The sequence below is a fragment of the Ceratotherium simum genome, chromosome 8 (assembly GCF_057802395.1).
Source record: "Ceratotherium simum simum isolate JZ-2026a chromosome 8, ASM5780239v1, whole genome shotgun sequence".
NCBI classification, from domain to species: Eukaryota; Metazoa; Chordata; class Mammalia; order Perissodactyla; family Rhinocerotidae; genus Ceratotherium; species Ceratotherium simum.
The window spans coordinates 57,129,250-57,153,476 of record NC_141907.1 but is presented as its reverse complement, the minus strand read 5'-3'; the positions used below and the strand labels follow the sequence as shown (position 1 = coordinate 57,153,476).

The 24,227-nt window shown below is 38.7% G+C and overlaps 1 protein-coding gene and 1 long non-coding RNA gene across 4 annotated transcripts in view; one reads left to right on the top strand and one right to left on the bottom strand.

The window, feature by feature from the left end:
• Positions 1 to 24,227, top strand: part of LOC147916474 (uncharacterized) — a 167,639-nt gene that overhangs the window by 42,029 nt on the left and 101,383 nt on the right. The gene's annotated exons all lie outside the window — the stretch shown is intronic.
• On the bottom strand, positions 9,997 to 22,438 carry LOC147916475 (uncharacterized). Its single transcript, XM_087434738.1, is given in 8 exon segments — positions 9,997 to 10,604; positions 10,902 to 11,069; positions 11,072 to 13,766; positions 13,769 to 14,600; positions 14,602 to 15,388; positions 15,485 to 15,793; positions 16,689 to 16,953; positions 22,376 to 22,438. Coding segments are annotated over 8 exon segments (5,727 nt in total).

Below are 24,227 nucleotides of genomic sequence, written 5' to 3'. Positions count from 1 at the left end.
AATTACTAATGTATAGACTATAAATCACCCTCATGCCGTATTTTAAATTAGCACTGGGTGTGGTGACATGGGGCTCAACATGATAGCTTCACAGTATACTGCTCCTTGAGTTCTGCTCTTCTGGAACAGAAAAACTACAGCTGACTTTCTGCTCCTCATTACACTCTCACCTCCACACCAAAATGCTTCATAGTTGATTAAAAAGAAGCTTCTTATCTGATTCAATCAGGACCAGATGTTCGTTAATTCAAAAGTCCATTAAGGTAGAATTCATAGTCGAAGGCTTTTACCAAGCTGCTTTCTACCCTGACCCCTAGCCCCATGGATTTTTCAGATTATTTTATGTTTTCTCATCCTCTGTAAAACACATTTAGAATATGGAGGACATCAATTGTTTCAGTCAGTGGATTAAGACAGCTTTTACTGTATCAATATTATTTTAGGATTTGTTTTTGTAGTTTGAAATGTATCTTCTAGTTTTATTAAAGTCAAGAATTGATTTCCTTTAGAGTTTTGAGAGGGTCTTTGCAAGATGAGAGAGTCTGTGGAATCCAGTTGCAGGTTTAGAGAAGGTAATCTGAAATTAAGAGAAAGAGAATTTGGCAATGCACAAGAGAAGATTGGCCTGGAAAAGTAGAGAGCTTTGGCTGGAAAAGTGTCTCAGCTTTGGCTAGTCTTAGCAGAGACTGTATAATCTAATTTATGTCTAGATACACAAGAAAAAAGGAAAGAGAATTATGTGCATCTTCTTTAGTTTTTGATTTGCTGCTGACATCTTTTATCTGTATTATCAGTCCTAATATCTTAAATGTGCCTAAATCCTTTTCATTTTCAAAGTACTTCCATATACTTCATAATTATCAATGATCTAGAACAATTATTGGAAGCAAGTATAGTGTTCTGGGAATCTGTGGGGGCACTCACTTTGCTTAACATAACAAAGCCAGTAGAGGAACAATGGATAATGGTGACATTGAAATCTTAATACTACTTTCTCTAAGTATGTTTATTAGAGGAAGGTTAGATAAATAGTTTGTACTTTCCAGTAGAATGCCTCATTTAGTATTTTCCATTTCTCCCACTTTAGTTAGCTTGTCAGTCTTTGTCATGACTATACCTTTTGTATCAGCTATATACCTCTGGCTTCAGTTTTCTAAAACTCATTCTTTTTAGCCTGGAGATCTTTTTTTTTTCCTTCTTTTTTTGATTTTAAGATGTCATTTTGATTATTTCCTTCTGGCTTGGGTTCAACAAAACGTAAGCTAAATCATTCCATTGAGTAAGGCTCTCCTCACTGAGAGAAATTGCAATTATTTTTTTAATTGTTGTATCTGCCTCTGAAGTTTTAGGTCTGCTTTAAAGATGGCATTTTGTATTGGAAGAGGGGACAAAAACACAGGATAGGAAGGTCTTGGACCTAAAGGGCAGGGAAAGAAACAAATCATTCTACAGGGGATAGCAGGATCAGTGGATGTTCACAGCAAGAATGGGGGAGGTAATTCTCAGCATCTGTCCATGGTTAGGCCTCCTTTTAAAAGAATTGCTCAGGTTGAGTTGTGAACTGGATTAACAGCATTTGTATTCATTACCTTACCATTTCAATGCAGATATGTAATAAACAGAATAGTAGTTGAGGAGGAAATGACCTTTCTGGCATATTCTTGAATCCTGTGAATTTTTGTAAAGGGTAGAATCTCACTTTCTGAGCACAAGAAGGTCAGTTGATGTCTGTGATAAAAACGGTTTTTAAATATAATATAGTCTTCTAAAAAAACTTGCTTGAAAACTTTTTTCTTTAAATGTCAATTATTTTTTCCAGGAATATTTATCTGTAAGAGAAAAAACTTAAAAGAAATGTTATGGAATATATTAAGATGTCTGTAATTTCACTTTCTATGTAGTAAAGTATTAAAAATAATCTGATTCTTTGTCTAAGCAATTGCTGAGAAAAAGATTGTGTTTAAATTCCACCTGATCTGAGAGACAGATTAGATAGGTAAACATTACAAAGGAAGGAGAGACTCTCAGAATTACTTCCAATTAAAACAAAACAAAATGGAGACATTTAATTAAAGAGATAGTCACTGGGCAAGTTGCATAGGAATACTGGAAGTCCATAGTTTTTCTTTTGTTTTGTGCCAAATATAGGAAAGGAAGCAAGAGAAGAGCTCTGAATGTGGAGAAATCTTTTCTCTGCTTAGCTGAGCGCAAACAAAAAAGAAAGGAAAGATACTGGCAAAGGCAAAGTCAACCTGCGATGATTTTGAGGCTGTTTCCCTGCAGTTATAGAAAGATGGATCCTAACATGTCTTAGGAAGGAATCTGTACTCTAAGTAAAGAGAATGGATAATAAAGAAGGGTCTAATTGAGTCTATGAAAAAATTATGGAATGAAATACGTATTATAATTTAGATTTCCTGAAGATGGTCACCAATTTACTACTAGAGCAGGGTTTGGTAAACCAGGGCATGTGGGCCTAATTTGGCCTGTGGCCTGGTTTCGTACCCAAATTAAGAATGGTTTTTACATTTTTAAAGGACTGGAAAAACAAACAAAGAGCAACAAAAAATACCCACAAAGTCTAAAATATTTACTACCTGACCCTTTACATAAAGTTTTCTTATCCCTGTTTCAGCTAGAGGAACTTTTTAAAGAAAATCTATTTAACCATTTAATGTTTGGGTTTGCCTATTTTTAAAAGTCCTTTAAAGAAATAAAACAAGAATATTTTCTGGAAAAAGTTAGTGTATTTCACAGTGATTGGTGTAGAATTGGGCTATATATTCAATTGTCTGAGCTCTGCCCTCTGACTTAGTAACTGTATGACTTGACATAAGTTATTCAACTCTTCTGAGATTTAGTTTCCTCGTTAGCAATATATGTATATGATTATGGGATCTACCTCATGGGGTTATTGTGAAGATTAAATGGGATAATGAATGATACATACTTAGCAGTATCTGACACAAGGTAAATGCCCAATAAATGTTATCTATTATTATCTGTGAAATTTTTAGATGCAACCATTCCAGAATTATGGCAGCAAGGAAGCTGATTTACCGTGTAACACAGGTAGAGTTTTTTGTGACATCCATGTCTCTGCCCAATGGGGAAATTCATATTCAGTTTGGAACACATTCAAGAATTTGTTTTCCCACTCAAGGTTGTGGAATTTATCTCACAATTTTGTCACAGGTGTGAAGAAAATGCTTGCAGCTGGCTAGAGATCTTGGCACAGAGCTCAAAGTAGAGATACATATGCAGAACCACAGCACCAAAAGAAAAAAGCTGTTTTCAGGTTGAATAAAGCAAAATTAGTGATATTTTATAGAGCTTGCCAAAGAAACTAACCCCTTTCACTTATACCTGATAAAGTGAATTTTGAACCACTGCACAAGCAGAAACTGAAAAAAGCCACATCTCACGCCAGATTGGCTTGAGACAAGAACAGTGAGGTTACAGAGGCATGTCAGAGAAACTCCTCTTTGTGCTTATTAGACGCAAAATCTGACAGGTTAAGATCAGAGGTGTTAGGATAAGAGAATTGCAAGTAAGGACTTGTGTCATTGGAGAATATAACTAGCCCAAATGTTTTAAAGGCAGAACTTTCTAAATGATAGAATTTAAATATATTTAATAGACTTTACCAGTATAGTGGACTCAATTTCAGAGAACGTGATTGGGAGATTAGGTGTGTCCCAGTGTATTTTAGGGATGTCTGGTTGTGGTTCACTTAAATGGCTTGATGGGGTGGTCAGGAGGAGCTGGGATTTGGTTCTGATATATTCCGTGAGATGGGCCTCTTGGGCTTGGAGCCAGCTGCAGTTTCTTGGAAGTAGCTCACTAAAGCAGATGGAAGGTGGCATTTGAAAAGTACAGTCAACAGACAATAGATGTAAATCAGGTAAGCAGTTGGCACTGGGGGTTACAATCCAGTGGGAAGTCTCCTGACAGTGTGGAGACAGCAATGCAAAATCCACGAGGGAACAGGTGACATTTGGAAATGGAGGCCCACACGAAGGCAGCAGCAGAATACTAGATCTTAACAAGTATTAGCCTACTGGGCAAGGTTTAGGAGTAGGGAGTACCAAGGGCAAGTACTTTTAAAAACGATCAATTGACTCTGTATGTGTGGGTTATTGCTGGATTGCCTATTCTGTTCCATTGATCTTTATGTCTGTCTTTACAGCAATACCACATCATGTTGATTACTATCACTTTATATCGTCTTAAATTAGGAAGTGTAAGTACTCCAAGTTTGTTCTTCCTTTACAAAATTGTTTTGACTGTTCTAATTCCTTTGACTTTCCATATAAATTTTAGGATCAGCTTGCCAATTTCTACAAAAAAAAATCTTACTGAGATTTTGATTGGGATTGCATTTAGTCTGTAGACTAGTTTGGAGAGAATTGAAACTACGTTAAGTCTTCCAATTCCTAAACATGGTATCTGTGTCCACTTATTTGGATCTTATTTAATTACTCATAGCAGTGTCCTAGAGTTTGCTGTATATAGCTCTTGCAAATTATTCTGTTTAATTTATTCCTAAGTGTTTAGTATTTTGGATGCTATTGTAAATAGTGTTTTTTTATTTCAGTTTTCAATTGTTCTTTCCTAGTATATAGAGATACAGTTGACTTTGGCATAATTACTACGTATCCTTTAACCTTGCTAAACTTACTTATTAATTCTAATAGCTTTTTTTGCAGATTCCTTGGGATTTCTACACAGTTGTTTTTTTTACCTTTCCAGCTGCATTTTGCCTTATGTCTTTTTACACTTGATAGAAGCTCAGTGCAATCTTATACAAAGGTGGTGAGAGCAGACCTCCATGCTTTTTTCTTGATGTTAGGGGAAAGTATTGAAGCTTTCATTATTAAGTATTTGTTGGAGGAGGTCAGAATGAGGGGTCTAAATACACCTTTGTTTGTGTGGACACTGCATCTGGCCTAATCCAAACTTTCTCCTGTCACCTCACAAACCAGGCTGCCACCATTAGGAGATCAGAGAAGCTGAATACCATGTACAGATACCGTCATTGAATAGCAGTGATGGGAGTGACATTTCAAAGGTCGTGATGTGCAAGAGCGGGCAAAAGAACATGACATTGAAAGGAGGTTCCATCTCCCCTCAAACCTGCAAGCAGCAGGGTTGGTAGAAGGGACTAAATGGAATATTAAAGCAGCAGATTAAATTGCTAACAGGTAAAACCACCTTGGCTGGATGGACCAAAGTACTGCCCCAGGCTTTAATATGTTTGAATGATCAACCAGTAGGGCCTGTTGCCTCGTATGCCAGACTAGGGACCCCTGCCAAGACACCCGATACTGTAAAGGTACAGTAGTCACGAGAGACAGCCATTGCCCAACTCTCACCATGAGTCAGTGTGCTGTGCTACTGAAAACACCAAGCCCCATCACACCTGGGAAAAGCGTTATCTACTGAAATTTGCAATGTGATGTCCCACTGGGATGGGTGAATTACTTTGCACCCTTGGAGGGGGAACTACTCAATCTGCACTAGGATCCCTTTGCCCTGCTGCAAGCTGGACCTATTGAAATGCACTATTCCTGAATGGAACATGCACAACTGAAAGAGGGGAGAAGGTGGGGCTCCTGGTCTGTCATATCCCACCCCCAGTTCATCTCCTCATGCCTGACAGTGCTGCCTCCCCTGACCAGCATGTATGGTATGCACAGCCAGGTCAAGTTACTAAAGCTGCCAACCTTTCTCTCCTCAAGGTCAGGTGGGCACATTCTGTTTTCCACTGGTACAATCATTTGGTCATTGTCTTTGTTCCCTCCGTTGGCCTGGAGGATATTATAACACACATAGAAGCCCTTACTAAATTCACACAGCAAGCCTTAATTGCTAGCTGCCAAAGCCTGTCCTTACTGAACACTGAATTGTCTCTAATGAGAAAAGCTGTCCTCCAAAATAGAATGGCCTTAGACATCACTGCCTCACAAGGGGGCACCTGTACAATTATCCAAACAGAATGTTGTGTGTTCATACCTGATGAGTCTGCTAATGTATCATCTTTAATCACATGAGGACACAAGTGAATGCCCTGAGTGACTGACCCCCAGCGTGGGGGACTTAATAAATCAGTGGTTCAGATCATGGGGCTCTTGGTGGAATAATTGTTACTTATTTTGGGACTTAGTATCATAATCTATGTTTTCTCTTGCATGCGCTTATATTGTTGCTATGGTATCTGCCTCCACTGTAACCAGATAGTCACCAAAGAAGCCACCTCCATGCTAATGAAACCCTTGCTGACTGCTCAGGGTGCATTGCACAAGATGGAGGCATGTAAGATTGTAAGAGCTGGTCATGAGGGGTGGGGTGTTGGAGAAGGTCATAGAGAGGACGTGACTCCCGGTTCACCCATGAGCTGGACCCTGGTAATCGGAGGCTCCTTACCCACCCCTGTCATTGGAATGTACGTTCTGCCCACTGTTCCCACAGCTGGAGCTGTTTTCAAGGATGTAGCCTTGAGAGAGTAAAGTGTTGTTGAAACCACTGGGCTGAAAATGTGACTGAACCCAGTTAAGGCCTCTGTATAAACTTTTAAGATTCTGGGTGGATGCAGAGATCTTCTCATCTTGTGGCTATAGAAGACAAGCCTCTTATGTAAGTTTTCTTGCTCATTAAACCTGCCACCTACCAGTCTGGAGTGGTCTGCCTCTTTCTTCAGTCTCTCCCTGCCCTCCCTGTATGTGGGCCAGTTTTCGAACCAACAATACCCAGAAGTGGGATTGCTGGATCATATACTAGTACTATTTTTAATTTTTTGAGGAACATCCATGCTCTTTTCCATAGTAGCTGCACCAATTTACATTCCCACCAACAGTGTACAAGAGTCCCTTTTCTCCATATCCTTGCCAACACTTATCTCTTGTCTTTTTGACAACAGCCATTCTAATAGGCATGAGGTGATATCTCATTGTGGTTTTGATTTGGATTCCCTGATGAATAGTGATGTTGAGCATCTTTTCATGTACGTGTTGGCCATTTGTATGTCTTCTTTGGAAAAATGTCTATTCAATTTCTCTGCCTGTTTTTTAATCCAATTGTTTGTTTTTTTGCTATTGAGTTATATGAGTTCCTTATATATTTTGGATATTAACTCTTTATCAGATATATGACTTGCAGATATTTTCTCCTGTTCTGTAAGTTGCCTTTTCATTTTGTGGATATTTTCTTTTGCTGTGCAGAAGCATTTTAGTTTGATGTAGTCATCCTTATTTATTTTTGCTAAAAACATAACATTTAAGACTTTAAAATTTTCTTTGATCCAAGCTTTGATTTTGGAACAAACTATTCAACTCTTCCTAACTTTCTAGATGATTCATAATTACAGTTTTGATTTTTTCTTTGTTCCAGTGGTTATTTAAAAGACTATATCTTAATTTCTAGTAAATCAGAATTTTTTTCCTGAACTTTCTAACTCTGTTAATTTACTTTGCCCTGGCGTGACATGGGAAGAGGTTCTTGGCTTCTGCAGGGTTTTTTTTGGGTCCAAGTACCATTAACAGCCAAGGACAACTAATTGTGAGACAGAGAAGCTATTAAGAGGAGAAGGGTGGTTGAAAAGTCTGTAATAAAAAATGTTGAAACTGGAATCCGGGTCAAATAGGTTTCATGATTATAGTGCTAGGTGGAGTCAAGTTTAGCTAAGGATGCCCATCAAGACTCAAAGCCCAGAACAGGATGGAAAGGAGGAAGTTTTCACTAGGAAAGAGCAAGTTTTCAGTAAACCAAATTCCCAACACCCTTAGTAATGGCTCTTGCAGTTTGTAACCCGTGCTCATGGGCTAATTCAGTAGTCTATCCCTAATGCAACTCTTAAGGCAGTGTTTTTCGAACTGTGTGTTGTGGCATATAAGTGGTAAATGACAAGCATTAAAATATTGAAGATAGTATGTGTGTGACATGAGATGTATTTCATGGTGCATTGAAGATGAATCTGAAGAGTTTGAAGAAAATTATTTTATGAAATGTGAGAGTAGAAAAAAGCATTATTAGAAATTAATATCTTTTTCCATATAATATGTGACTTTAAACATATATGTAGATCTAACTAAATAAATTAAATATTATAAATAGAGTGTGACAATTTCATTTACATCTTTAGAAGTTTATGTATTTGAGTTTACAAATTCATAAGCTTTTTGGTTATCCTCTCACCTGGAAAATGTGGCAAGTGTCTTATATTCAGGTTACTTTATACACAGGCATATATTCTAGTCATATATCTGTCCAGATTGAGAAGTTGTAAGTATGTAAAGAAAGTATTGGAGGTGGAACTGACTGCTCTCTTTCATGTGTGGCTGGATCTAATCATTGCACTTAATTTATCATCCTTTTAATTGAAACTGAGGGGCTCTTAGATTCTTTTACGTACAACAAACGAAAAGAAGATAGTCATTTTAAACTTTTATTAGGTAGCAAAAATCAAGAAGAGATTTTCTTTGTTGTAGCTTTCCTATCAGTGGCTGGCATTTACTTCTGTTTGGTAATGCTAATACATGCTGTTTACTAAAGAGGACCTTTATTATGCTTAAATAATGGGTTTTGAAGTAAATTTTTCAGTGATTGCTGCTATTGTTTATACTCTGTGAAAGATATACAATCATAGCCCCCAGAAATAAATTTATGCATATTTACTTTTTGATAAATGCTCTCTTTGGTAATTCTTTAAGCAAATGCCATGAATAAAAATTCGAAGCCTCATGGCAGATAAAACAAAAGGTGATTGTTTTTTCTTATTATAAGTATTTATTATAATTTAAAAGATATACCACATAGCAGGCATTTTTAGTGCTTTTAATATGATTTAATTAAAATAATCAGCTTACATAAAACATCTTAGGAACATATTTGTAGGGTAAATAATAAGATACTCTATATTAAATTTTCTCTTCTGTAATTCATTTAATTCGTTTCAGCATTATATCATCACCTTGTGAAAGATTACCTTAATCCATTTCATAATGATTAATGAATGGCTAATCTTTGCCTGATGCACCTCAAAGCTACAAATTATTTTTCAAAAATTATCCTTTCATAGGCCAGGTATTATTGGAAGTAAAATGAAAATGTCAATAATAACATATCTTCAATTTTCTCACATCAGCTTTTATTTTTATTTAATTTTTATTGCTTCTAGCTTGTTCTTTTTGGACAACATGTTAAATCTCATGCTGGATAAGAAAGCAGCCATGTGCAAGTTTATGCGCAATCTCACGTGAATGGGAGCTCAGAGTGCTATGCTATTCTATATTTCCTGTAGTCATATTGATTTTTCAAACAATGATGTTGGATCTTTTTGATTCACTTACAAATTGTTATTGTACCTTTAATGGATAAAGACTTTTTTAATTTAAGATCTCTTCATGGTAATGATAACTGGTAAGTAATAACATTAATTTTTCTTCATAAATTGTCTGGCTTGCAGTTAACTTTGATTACTTTAGAATTGTTCATATTTCTTAAGGATTTATATTTGTGTATGTGTAGGTGTCCATCAAGTCCAGAGTGCATTTGTAGCATTTGCTGGATGACATGGAGAATTGGAGAAGTTGAGGGAGAGGTGTTGGATAGGATGACAAAGGGACTTTGGTCAAATATGATTCCATTCTATCTCAGTCCTGAAGCCATCTATAATTCATCCACCAAAGCAAATATCATTAACATTTTGGCATAATTTCTTTAAATATTTGTTTTGGGTGTATGTTTTAGAAAAAGTCATTATGATTTGCAAAATTTAAAGATAAATCTTTATAATTTCATAGATAATAGAAATGATAGTCTGTGTAGTGAAATGAAATACACTTATGCTGTTTAAATTTTCTTTTAATATTAAGAATAGAAATGAAAATATTTTTAGTTGGAAGAAAATTTAGCACGTTTGCAAGAAAGAATAGTAGGTGTTAGATTTTGGTCTCAGGTTAAATTTGGTTCAGAAGTTCCACCCATGTAAATCATGCTCTATGGTGGTTGGGGTGTAGGAGGTGATTCAGTTTCAGCCTGACTTTCCGTAAAAGCATCTGATGTGGGCTCGGCTGTGTCATTCTCAGTGACACCATCAGTGCTATCAAGCGTAGTGTCATAAAATGTACTAGGGCTAAGTGTTAAAGTGTAATAATCGATGATGACAGTATTGGTTGTCACATCAGTAGTTGGAGTTGTGGTGTCAAAAGGGGCAGTGTCATCAAGTGTGGAGAAAGCAGATGTGGTAGTGGGCCTAGGAGTTGTGGTGAGCTCTTCAGTGGAAACAAGTGTGTTGGGTGCATCAGCTGAAGTGGTGTAGGGAGCTGCTATGGTCGCTTCTGTAGTGGCAGTAGGCATGGTGGGGGCTGATGAGGTACTAATGGAAGGAGTGGTTGAGGCACCAGATGTGGTGGTCATGAGAGCTGAAGTCATTGTGGCTGTAGGTGTGGTAGTGGTAATAGCAGATGTGGTAGTGAGACCAGGTGTGGTAGTGGCAGCCTGTGTGCCTGTAAAAGTGGCAGGAGTGGTTGTGGAGGCAGGTGTGGTAGAATTGGCTGCAGAAGTTGTGGCGGTGTGAGTGGTAGCATATGTAGTCCTTGTAGATGCTAGGGGAGATTCCCAGTGGAAGGGGACGAGGCCTCAGAAAATGTAGTGGCAGCTGATGTAGAAAAGAGACCAGTTGTGGTGGTGCTTGTCTCTGTGGTGATAGTCGTGATAGTAGGAGCAGCACATTTATGTGACTGATGTGGCAGCAGAAGTTGTAGAGACAGACTGTGTGGTTGAGGAAGAAGACATGGTCCAAGTGGCCAAGGCTGTGCTGGCGGCTGCAGGAGATGAGCTGGCAGGCGGAGCCGTGGTAGTGGCACTGTTTGTGGTTCTGAGAGGAGCAGCACAAGGAGTACTTGTGCTGATGGTGGCAGGTGATGAGGAGAACTCAGCTGTGGAGGTGATGGGCTCAGATGTGGTAGATGTGGAGGAGGCAGTGGCGATAGTAGTAGAGGCAGGTATAGTAGTGACGGAAGTGGTGGTGTCAGCCTGAGTGCTGGAAGAAGGAGCAGAAGTTGTCATGCAGTAAATGATGTGCTGGTGGAAGTGGAGGATGTTAAAATCCTGGCTGTGGTAGATGAGGGAAATGAGGTTGTGGCAAGAGGTGAGGTGTTGGAGGTGGCAGGGGTAGTAGAGGTGGAAGCTGTGGTGGTGAAGGGAGCAGATGTGGTTGTGGTAGAAATCAATGTGGAAGCAGCTGTGGTAGCGTCCTCTGTGGTCCTGGCAGAGGTGTTGGTGGCCACATATGTGCTACTTGTGGATGTTGCTGGAAGTGCTCCAGGTGTGGTGGAAGAAACCGATTTATTAGTGGCGTCAGATGCTGTTGTGGTTAGAGATGCAGTAGTTGCAGATGCAGACATGGCAGTGGCAGCTGTGGTGGTGGCAGAACTAGTAGTGACATTCTGTCTAGTGGAAGAGGGAGAAGAAATGGTTGTGGCAGCAGGTGAGCTGGAGTGATCATCAGTGGTAGTGCTGGGCTGTGAGATGGTAGAAGGCACTGAAGAGCTTGTGGCAGTAAGAGTGGTGACAGAGGCAACAGTGGTAGAGTCAAAGTCAGAGTCAATAATAGTGTCATCAGGTGTGCTAGTGCCCAGTGTTGTCATATCATCTGTGGTGACCAGTGTACTTGGCACAGTGTCAGGAGAAGTTGTGGTCTCTTCAGTGGCGGTGGAGCAAAGAGCAGAGGAGTCAGATGAAGTAGTGGAAATAGGATTCATCATGTTTTCAATGGTGGTCACAGTGGATATTGGTGAATGGAGGGCAGGAGGTGTGATGGATGCTCTCCAAGTGCTAGAAGACATGGAGGAAGCTGATAAAGTGCTGGTGGCAGCAGGAGTGGAGGCACCAGGGGTGGAAGGAGCAGGAATGGGGGCTGGAGAAGTGATAGTGGCAGCCTGAGGGGAAGTGTCAAGAACAGCAGTGGTTGTGGTGGCAAGGGAGGTGGTGGTGGCTTCGATGGGGAGGAGGGCTGTAGCTGTTGCCGCCTGTGTGGTGCTAAAAGCAGCAGACATGCTCATGGCAGCTTGTGTGGTGACAGAAGCAACAGAGGAGGAAGTAACTGTGGAAGAAGCTGTGCTAGGGGCCTCTGTGGTCATGGCAGGCATGATGGTGGCAGTAGAGGTGATACTTGTGGATGCTGCTGCTCCAAGTGAGGTAGATGAAGCCAAGGGACTAGTGATACCAGAGATAGCAGTGGCAGCTGCTGCGGTTGGAACCACAGTCATGGAGGTGGTATCTTGAATGGTGCTGGATGGAGTGGAAGTACTTGGGGCAGCAGGCATGGTGGTGACAGTGTCTGTGATAGTAGAAGCAGAGGCGGTTGTAGGAAGAGCAGTAGGAACAGCTGTAGTGGCAGCGGGTGTGGCAGGGGGAATATTTTTGGAGGTGGGGGGTTATGTGGTGGCAGATGATGTATAGGAAGCAGCAGAAGTGAAGTCAGTAGGGTCAAGTTGATAATCAAGTGTAGTTTCATCAAATGTGCTAGGGTAAGATGTTGATGTGTCATCTGTGTCATCACTGACCAGGGTTGTGGCTGTTGTGTCAGTGGGTGCAGCTGTGACATCTGCTGTGGTAGTCAGATGCAATGCAGCAGGGGCAGTGGTAGTGGTGGAAGTAAAAGTAGTGTTGGTTTCAGGGATGGTCACTGTGGATGTCTCTGTGCTTAGGGCTGCAGGTGTGGTGGAGTGAGCATCTGTGGTGGCTACTTCTGTGGTTGTAGAAGCAGAAGTAGTAGTTTTTATGGCAGCTGTGGCTCTAGTGGCAGGGGTGCTGGTGAAAGCCCATGCTATGGTCAGGGGAGCTGTAGTGTCCACAGCAGTGGATGTGGTACTGGTGGCAGCAGACATGGTAGAGAGAGATTTGGTGATGGAGGTAGAAGCAGCTGAAGGAGAAGAGGTAGAGGGATCAAGAGTGGTTGAAGCAATAGATGTGGTAGAGAGACCTACTGTGCTGGGAGCAGCCTCTGTGATGAGGGGAGTTGAAGCAACTTTGGGAGCAGATGTGGTTGGGGCAGCCGTGGGGGCAGCAGACGTGTTTCTTGGTGATGCCGTAGAGAGAGCAACTGTGGTTGTGGCTGGTGTCTTAGTAATATCTGCAGCTCTTAAGGTACTTTCAGTCAGAGTTGTAGCAGTGACTGACGACAGTATGATTCTTCTGAGAGTTGATGCAGTAGTAGTGGCTGTAGTGTTGGTTAATGTAGACTGAGAAGCTGATTTTGCAGTGATAGGAAATGTAGTTTTTGTCACAATTGTTGAAAAATTAGAAGCAGGAGTTGTTTTTGTGGTGGATGATACTGAGCTGGAAGATTTGGCAGCTTTGGTGGTAGTAGGAAGGGATTTAGTGGTTTTTGCCAGAGATTTGGTTATTTGGGCAGATTTTGTGGGAGCAGGGCTGGTGGAAGAGAAACTAGTAATGTCAGTTGGTTGGAGTGATATTGTGGCAGATGAGCTGGTGTCAGCTACAGTATTAATAGTGGCAGTAAGTTTGGTGGTGGGTACTTCAGGCTTGGTAGAGGTGGTCAGTTTTGTAGTAGGAATCACAGGTTTTAAAGTTGTGGGGGATTTGGCTGTGAAGGTAGCAGGCTTAGCGTTTGTGGTGGTTTTGATGGTGGAGGTCACAGCCTTGGTTGTGGTGGTAGATAGAGTGATAGTTGTGGCAAGTTTATTAGTGGTGGAGGATTTGGTGGTAGGGGTCACTGCCTTGGCGGTTGTGGAGGATTTGGGAGGGTATTAAACACAGGTTTGGTATAAACAGTGGATTTTGTGGTTATAGCTGCAGGATTAGAAGTTGGGGAAGATTTGGTGATAGGGGCCACCAAGCTTGTGGTGGGCTTTCTGCTAGTCGATACAGATTGAAAGGTCACGGAAGCTTTGGTGGTCAGTAAAAATGGTCCTGACAATACAGTTTTAGAGGTTGTTGGGTTAACATCTGTTGGCAACTTCCCAGGTTGTGTGGGAGGAAGTACCCCTGGACAATGATGCTGAAAACCAGGTTTAGGTTTCAATGCTGGTTTCCCATGAGGTCTGTGTGGGGGCAGTGGGTGCTTTTTACCTGGTTGCTTTACGTAATGTTTGTGTGAGCCAGGGTTCTGGATGGGTTTATACAGATGGAGATAAAGTGGATTAGGGTATTGTTTTTGTATAGCAGGATGCCAGAGTGAAGGTACCTTTGGTCCGGGTATTGGTTGGCCAGGACGATGATGATGAGGGCCTGGTTGGGGAGGTCTCCTAAAACAGAGTGGATTCCTTGCCTTTTTGCTTTTTTTGTTGCATGGTTGCTTTGCTTTGGATTTTCTTTGGCCAGATTGTTTTCTTATTGGTTTATTTAAGTGATGCGCTGAGAGCCCAGTCTGATGATGTTTGGGAATATTTGGACCAGTCTTTGCTTGACCTGTTTGTTGCTTTATGGTTGGATTTTTATGAGGTTTTGCTTGGCCAGATGTTTTCTTTGGACCTAATGGTTGTGGCTTGGTTTGACTACCATCTTTTATTGGATCATTTGGAATTGAAGGTAGTAGGGGTACTTTTGGGTTTTGTTGAAATTTGGTGCCAAAGTGTAGGTTTCCTTAGTAACTTTTTCATGGTTTTGCCTGGCTGGTATTTGATAATTCTAGGTTTTATAAGAGCCGATGAATTCTTATGATTTGGGAGTTGGTAACAATTTTGTTGCATGGGAGATTTTTGAAGAGGTCTTTATTGGCCAGATGGAAGATGTCTATGCACAAGTTGATCATGCTGGTCTTTCACTTTTTTGGTTCTGTTTGCAATAGATTTTGACTTCCCAGATTGTTTAGTAGCGTGTAGATTATCTTTCTTTTGGCTAATTTTTTTTTGTATAGGAGTCTCTGTTTGACTGATTTGTTGTTCCTTGGTTGAATTATTATGAGGTTTTGATAGGATATGTGTTTTATGTGAACCTAATGCTCGTGCCTTAGTTTGGTGCTGACTGTTTCTTTTACCAATTGAAACTGTAGGTGGATTGGGTCTTTTTGGATTTTGTTGAACTTTGGTTGTAAAGTGAGGTTTAGGTTTTCTCAGAAATTTTTTAACAGATTTTCCTTGCTGAGATTTGGTTTTGTTAATTTTGGGGGGAGCTGTTGAATTCATGTGATTTGGGAGATGGTTGGCATTTTGGGTGTCATTTTTTTGACCAGGCTTGGGTGGACCAGGTTGGTGATGTCCAGGTGGATGAGGCCCAGTTGGGTCAGGTTTATGTTGACTGGTTCTCTGCTTTACCTGTTTACTTCTGTTGTTTCTATTTGCTCTAGCCTTAGGTTTTAGGATTGCAGTTTGTTTTATTCCAAACATGTTGAAATGATGTTTTCTCTGGTCAGTTTGCTTTTGTACTAGAGTGTTTGTTTGACTGGACTGGTGCCCGATGGTGATATTTTTATGAAGTTTTGATTGATCAGCTATTTTTTGTAGATTAGGTTGGTGTTGACCATTTCTTTTACCAGTTGAAGATGAAGATGATTGGGACTGTTTTGAGTTCTGTTGAATGTTGGTAATGGGATGAGACTGGAATTTTCTTGCTAATTTTTTAGCAGTTTTACTTTGGTGAGATTTGGTGGTTTTAGATTGTGGGTGAGCTGTTGACTTCCTGGGGCTTTGAATTTGTTGGCTACTCTGTGGTGCAGGAGATTTTTGATGAGGATTTGGCTGACCATATGACTGAGGTCCACGCTTGGCTATCACTAACCTCTTTTGTCCATTTGCTTTTGTTTTAGGTTTAGAGCATCTAGTCTTTTTTACTTCAGTAGTGTTTTTTTTTTTTTTTTTTAAAGATTTTATTTATTTTATTTTTTCCCCCCAAAGCCCCAGTAGATAGTTGTATGTCATAGCTGCACATCCTTCTAGTTGCTGTATGTGGGACTCGGCCTCAGGATGGACGGAGAAGTGGTGCCTCAATGCGCACCCAGGATCCGAACCCGGGCCACCAGCATTGCAGCGCGCGCACTTAACCACCAAGCCACAGGGCCGGCCCATACTTCAGTAGTGTTGAAATGATGTTTTCTCTGGTCATTTTGCTTTCTTAGAGGATTTTTTACTTGGTGTGGCTGTTCTTTAATAATTGTTTTCTTCTGAAGTTTTGGTTGGCTGGATATTTTCTGTTGGTCTGATATCTGTGGCTTTGCTTGTTGATTACCATTTGAAGATGAAGATACTTTGGTTTGGCTTCTGTTATGTTGAATAATAGGACTTGTGGGAGATTTGGATTTCTTTGGTAATCTTTTAGGTATTTTGCCTGTGTGAGATTTGAATGTGCTAGATTTTTCTGAGCTGTTAATTTTGTATTATTTTGGGGTCGGAGGCTCCTTTTTTGTGAAAGAGATATCTGATCAGGTTTCGATTGACCAAGTTGATGATTTCTAGATTTTTTAGGTCTCAGCTTACTGGTTTGTTGTTGTGTCTCTTTAGGTTTGTTCTGTCCACTAGATTTTGCTGTTGGCTTTGACAATGGGGTTTGTTTTGTTTGAGAATTATTGAAATTGTATTGTTTCTGGTTAGTTTGCTTTTGTAAAGGAGTTTTTATTTGATTACTAGGATGTTGCTTTACAGTTTTATTTTTTGGAAGTTTTGATTTACCAGATGTTTTCTGAGGACCTAATGTTTGTTGCCTAGTTTGACGTTGCCTATATTTTTTACCAGTTGAAGCTGCAGATGTCTTTGTCAGATCTAAGTCAGAGCTTTGACTGGATTTTACCTTTGAAGATCTCTTTGGACCAGTGGGATTTAAATGGGCTTGAGAGCTTTCAGATCTTTGTTGAGCAGATGCATTTAGCTGAGTGAGAATCTGACCCCTTTTCCCCAAGGAAGGTACATGCTGAAGTGAGGCTGATGATACTTTTGCAGGTGGATTCATATGTGGTCTATCTTTCAGCCTATTTTGTCTCTCTTGTGTCATACTTGTCTACAGGAAAAAAAAGGAAAAGCATTTAGCATGAATAATCTGTCATTTAAAGTTTCATGGATTCAAAATCTTGAGTAAGTAAGCTTTTTTTATGCATTGGTAAAACTATTATTATTGGATGGTAGGGAAAACTTCTCTGAGACAATTACTATATTGGGTGTTGAGTTTTGATTCAAGAAGACTCTCCAGCTGTCACATGTGGCTACCAGCCCAGAGTCACAGAGCCTGCCCCATCTTCTAGCCTTGACTGATGCTGGGGAAAAAAATGTGAAGCTCTGAGTTCTCTATTAGACTACAATACTTCCAATTCATAGGGGACTAAGGCAAAATTATATTCAGAGCCTTTAGCTAAAGGACTTGCAATTTTAGGTGCTCAATATATGCTTACTGGAGAATATATACCTATAAATATTTATTATTATTTATTTATATAATTTATAAATATTTATATTTATAAATATATGTATAAATATAAATATATAATATATATTATAAATTATATATATTTATAAATATATAAAATATATTTATAAAATAATATATATTCATATATATTTATATAAAGAGAGTATATAAAGAGAAACAGCTCTGTTGTACAATAGCTTTCCAAATAATTTTTCTCCACTACTTCCTATTTCATTCTTCTTGGCTCATCCTCCAGACAACTTGCTAATTAATCTTCATTAAAAACTTCCTCTAATTTTTGAAGTTTTGCTGCAAAATACTCCCATTCTCCAATTCTCTTTCATTCAATTAATTTTTTTGAATTTTCTTAGAGTCCTGAATTGATCATTGCTAGTTCTTTATGATTTGATCCAAATCTCTAATTCAAACTTTTAAATTCTGTATTATGTATGCTGCTTTTTTTTTTTTTGTTTTTTGCTGAGGAAGATTTGCCCTGAGTTAACATCTGTTGCCAATCTTCTTCCTTTTGCTTGAGGAAGACTCGCCCTGAGCTAACATCTGTGCCAGTCTTCCTCTGTTTTGTATGTGGATCCTTGCCACAGCATGGCTGCCGACGAGTGGTGTAGGTCCACACCCGGGAACTGAACCCAGGCCACCAAAATGGAGCATGCTGAACTTAACCATTAGGCCATGGGGCCAGCCCCTGTATGCTTCATTTTTGACATGATTTACCAGCTCTGTATGTTGTCTTAGTAATTCACTGGGTTTGAAAGCTGTTAGTTCACATCTCTGCCTGTCAGAAATCCTGCACATTCTTTGATACTATGGGTGCTTCCTGATCCTTCTTGCCAAAAATGATTTGTAATTTTGGGAATGGCATCTATGCTGTTTTGCATTGACATATAATTATTTGTTTGTATATATCATTTTTTACCCCATTACAATTTAGTTTAATAAATTATGTATTATTTATTCTTTGTTTCCTTGTCAGTTACTGTACCTTTCATTAAAAAGGGCCACAAAAATATTCATTGATTGCACCTAAAGGGTATTATGCTATGTGAAATGTCAGACAGATAAAGACAAATACCATATGATTTCACTTATATGTGGAATCTAAAAAACAAAACAAATGAATTAACAAAATAAAACAGAAACAGACTCATGGATATAGAGAACAAACTGGTGGTTCCCAGAGGGAAGGAAGTTGGAGGGTTGGGCAAAATAGGTGAAGGAGATTAAGAGGTAAAAACTTCCAGTCATGAATAAGTCATGGAGATGTGATATATAGCACAGGGAATATAGTCAATAAGTTTGTAATAACTTTGTGTGATAACAGATGATAACTAGACTTATCATGGTGATCATTTCAAAATGTATGTAAATGTCAAATCACTATTTTGTACACCTGAAACTCACATAGTATTGTATGTCAACTATACTTTGATAAAAAATTACAGCTATCTTGCAGCATAATATCTAATTTCACATAGTTTCTAAACAAAAAGAAATAACTCATGTGCCAAAAAGAAATTTCATTGGAAATTAGAAAGCATTTAGAAATGAACTTATGAGATACAGCTGAAGAAGTGCTTAAAGGAAATTTTATAGTCTTAATAATTTATGATAAAAGGAAAAAAGTCTAAAATTAACAAGCTATCATTTCTTCTTAAGTTAAAAACATCACAATAAATTTTGAAAAACAGAAGGAAAAATTAAAGAGCAAAAATTAATGACATGGAAACCAAACATATAATAGAAAAGATCGAGAAAGCTGAAAGATAGTTCTTTGAAGAGACGTAGAATCAACAAGTCTGTGGTAAGACTTAGGGTGAAAAAGAGGAGACACAAATAACCAATATTAGAAAGAAAAAAGAGACCTAATTACAGATATATTAGGTAAAAAGATAGTAAGAGTATATTATGAAAAACTTAATGCCAATAATTTTGAAAGTTTAGATAAATGAATGAATTCCTAGGAAAGTATAACTTAAATTAAGGAATAGAAAATATCAGTAGTTCTATAACCATTAAAGAAATGGAATCCAAATCCAAATATATCCTCCACATATTAGCCCTGAGTGGTCTTTTTAACTGGAAATCAGATGACATCTCTTCTCTACTTTAATGGCTTCTTAGAGTAAAATTCAAAAGCCTTCTTGTTAACAAGTCATACCACGATCTGCGCCCCTGCAGCACGCTGTCTGTCTGAATGACCACTGGCTAAAAGAATGCTTTCGTGAATGCTTCCTTTTGTGACACCATTTACATATATTTTGTGTATTTTTCTCTGGGATGATTGTATTTAATATTCTAGACTGTCATCATTTTCCCTAAAGCAGTAACCTTGGCTCCTTCCTTGTTGATTGTAAAAAGTGTAAATGATTGCTTTTTTGGTGTGATACACATTCTATATACACCCCCCCAAAACACCCCCACCCTCTCCTATGTCCTGCTTTAAAATTTTTCTTGACCCCAACTCCTGCTGAAATCCTCAACACCCTTTCAGGATGCTTTGCAATAGTAGATAATGTTTGTTTGTCTGTACTCTTTAGCATAAATATTATCTTTGTTTTTCTGACCTAAGACTTTGATATCACTGAACACAGCCTCTATGAAATGCAGGTGAGATAAATATACCTAAAAAATTTGTATTGAGGTCCTCTATGTTTTTTCAGAACACCAGAGAAGCACACACAGACAGAAAAAAACTGATATGGCTTCCAAACCAGATGCCAGTATTAAAGTATTTAATCAAAGTTAAGTACAGTGTACTGAGAAAATTCACTCCCCAGCTAATAAATATCCCAAACGGAAAACTGAAAGCAGCAGTCTCAGTGTCTCTGCATAGTGGGATGCCCCAGGGCTCAGACCTTGGACCTCTCCTTTTTTCCATCTATACTCACTCCCTAGGTGGGCACTGAATTCTGCCAGACAATCATATATCCTTAGTGCCCTCACTCCTCCATTGTTCTGCATAGTTAATTCTTACCCCGTCTCCTCTCCTAAGAATTCCCCAAACCGTTTCCATCCTCACTCTCCGCTGATATATACTCCTGCTTCCTCCTTTCCTGAGAAAATTGGACAGTTGGAAAAGAGCTTCTTTAAACTCCCACCACAACATCTATCCACCTATCGAGCTCTGCACCCACCCACTCTTATCTTCCCACTTATCATAGATGTACATCTGCTCCTACTTAAATGTAATCCACTCACTTGTGCTCTAGATCCTACCCCCAATTTCCTACTCAAGGATGTTACTCCAGCAATTCACCTGCATTGATATTTTACTCCTCTAAGAATGTTTCTATCAGCATTAAAACGTATTTCTTGACTCACTTTTCCCACCGGCTATAACCCATTCCTGTGCTCCCCTTTTGCAGAAAAACACCTGGAAAGAGTTATTTATTGTCACTTCAAACCCACTTCTTCCATTCTCTCTTAAACTTGCTCCAGTCAACTTGTTTCCCCACTGTTTCACAGAAATCATTGTTGTCAAGACAACCAGTGACCTCCATGTAGCTAAATCCAGTGGTCAATTGTTAGTCTTCATTTTACTTGACCTATTATCAGCATTTGACACAGCTGTTCACTCCTTTTTGGAATACTTTTTTTTTAAAGTTGGCTTCATGGATACGAATACTCTCTTCAATTTCCTCATATGTCTCTAGCTATTCCTTTTAGTTTCCTTTGTTGGTTCGTTCTTTCTTCCTGATGTCTTAATTTTGGGGACCAGTGGTTCATTCTTGGGTGCACTTATGTTCTTTATCCACACTCACTTCCTTGGTGATCTCATTCATCTCATGCCACTCAAAGTTATAGCTTCCTCTCGATTTCTGCCCTGAACTCAGACTCTTGCATCCAACTGTCTCCTTGAAATCTCTACTTGAATTGTTTAATAACAATTTCATACGTATTACATTCAAAACTGAACTTTTGATCTTCTCCTCCAAAACTTTTCCACATACAGCCATCTCCATTTCAGTTGATGGCAACTTCCACCTAGTTGTTCAGAATAAAACTTTGGAATCAAACTTGACCTCTCCCCCATACCTCCCATCCAATCTGTGCAGTTGGCTCTACTTCAAAATATATCCAGGATTTGATGACTTCTAATCATCTCTACTGTATCAGTGTGCTCCAAGCTACCACAATCTTTCACTTAATTACTGCAGCAACTGCGTAACTAGTCTTCCCACTTCTAATCATATCCTCCTACAGTTAATTCTCAACATAATAACTAGTATGTTTAAAACATAAGTCAGATCAATACAAAATATAGGTTATACTTAACACAGCATCTAGTGTATTCAAAACATAAATCAAATCATGTCATTACTTCACTCAGAACCCTCCAATGGCTGCTCCTTTCACTGAGTTAGAGTTTTCACTATGACCTCTAAGGCATTATATAACCTAGCTTCCATTACCTTTCTGATATCATCTTGTACTAATTTCCCCCTCATTCACTCAACTCCAGTCATACTGGCCTCCTTGCTCTTCCTGGAAAATACCAGGCACACATTCACCTCAGTGCTTTTGCCCTTGTTGTTCCCTCTGCCTGGAACATTCTTCCTCCAAGAAGCCTCATATTAAGCTCCCTCATTTGCTTTAGTTATTTCCTTAAAAGTCATATTGTCAGAGTTGCCTTTTCAGAAGTGTTCCCTGGCTGCCCTCTCAAAAATTCAAGCTGATTCCCCATATATATCACCTCTCTTTGCTTAATTTTTTTTCTCTTTAGCATTCATCACCACTAACATATCATATATTTATTGTTTGTTTGTTTGACTTATTACTATATCCCAGTGTCTAGAATAGTACATGGTACTTGGTACGTACTCAATAATTGTCTATTGTTGAATGAATAATTTTTTCAGTGGTTGATTTCACCCTCTAAATGGAAAAAAATAGCTGCTTAGTACATATAAAAAGCTCAAATTACATATTAATGGCTTTAAAGTGCATATTAATGTATTTAAATCATATATGAAGGCAGACTGGACTCAGTGGTGCTTACCGAGAAGCAGGCCATGAGTGCTAAGAGGCCCAGGGTCAAGTAGAGCCCTTGCATCTTTCCCATCTTCTCTCTGAAGGAACAAGGATCACTCACTCTTTGTTGTCTAGACAGCAGCTACATACGTGACAAATAATTATTAACACAACTATTTCATACAGAGGAAATTATTAAGAGTAATAAAGGAATTATTTGAAATGTTTTAAAGAAGCAAAATATAAATGCCAAGACATAATGTTTTGGTCTTCATACATCTTGCATTTAAATATGCTAATACTTTAGCATATTTGCATTCTGGGAAAATAGGCTGTTTTATAGTTTAAAATATTAAAAATAATTAAGCATGTAGAAGAGAAAATAGTAATATTGAACCATTTTAAATTTTCAGAATATTCATCATTATTCAAATGGTGCTACCAACTGCATTTCACCATTGAATATAAATACTTTATGGATTTAATGAATTTTTTATTATTTAATTACAATGCCCTCTACTACTGTGTAGTACCAAGAGTTAGTTAGCTATTTCATTGTATTGGAAATCCATTTTATGAAGTGATGGAATGTGAGAATTAGAAAGGATTTGAGAGATGATGATGATTTCTGACCAGTGAAGTGCGGTATGTCATGGGAATGGTCTCCAGTCTACAAAACAGGTCTCCCATTTTCTGAGTAACTACCGTTTACTGAGCTGTTTTAAGAAATGGGCTACGTGATATTTACATTGCTCACAGTTCTAGCAACAACTCTAAGAAGGAGATAAAATCATCTTCATTTTATAGATTGAAGAAAAAGTTTAAGCAACTTGTTCAAGGTCTCAGAGCCGGTAAGTGACAAAAGTAGGATTTGTTTTTTTTTTTTTGTTTTTTTTTTTACTATCCCAATTTATTTATTGCAGTAACATTGGTTTATAACATTGTAAAAATTTCAGGTGTACATCATTGTACTTCTATTTCTGCACAGATTACATCACGTTCACCACCAAAATACTAATTGCAACCCATCACCACACACATGTACCGAATTATCCCTTTCACCCTCCTCCCTCCCCCCTTCCCCTCTGGTAACCAACAATCCAATCTCTGTCCCTATGTGTTTGTTTATTGTTGTTATTATCTACTACTTAATGAAGGAAATCATACGGTATTTGACCTTCTCCCTCTGACTTATTTCACTTTGCATTATACCCTCAATGTCCATCCATGTTGTCACAAATGGCTGGATTTCATCGTTTCTTATGGCTGAGTAGTATTCCATTGTGTATATATACCACATCTTCTTTATCCATTCGTCCCTTGATGGGCACTTAGGTTGCTTCCAAGTCTTGGCTATTGTGAATAATGCTGCAATGAACACAGGGGTGCATGTACCTTTGCAAATTGGTGTTTTCAAGTTCTTTGGATAAATACCCAACAGTGGAATAGCTGGATCATATGGTAGTTCTATCCTTGATTTTTTGAGGAATCTCCATACTGTTTTCCATAGTGGCTGCACCAGTTTGCACTCCCACCAGCAGTGTATGAGAGTTCCCTTCTCTCCACATCCTCTCCAACACATGTTGTTTCCTGTCTTGTTAATTATAGCCATTGTGACGGGCGTGAGGTGATATCTCATTGTAGTTTTGATTTGCATTTCCCTGATAGTTAGTGATTTTGAACATCTTTTCATGTGTCTGTTGGCCATCTGTATATCTTCTTTGGAGAAATGTCTGTTCAGGTCTTTTGCCCATTTTTTAATTGGGTTGTTAGTTTTTTTGTTGTTGAGATGCATGAGTTCTTTATATATTTTGGAGATTAAGCCCTTATCAGATGTATGGTTTGCAAATATCTTCTCCCAATTGTTAGGTTGTCTTTTT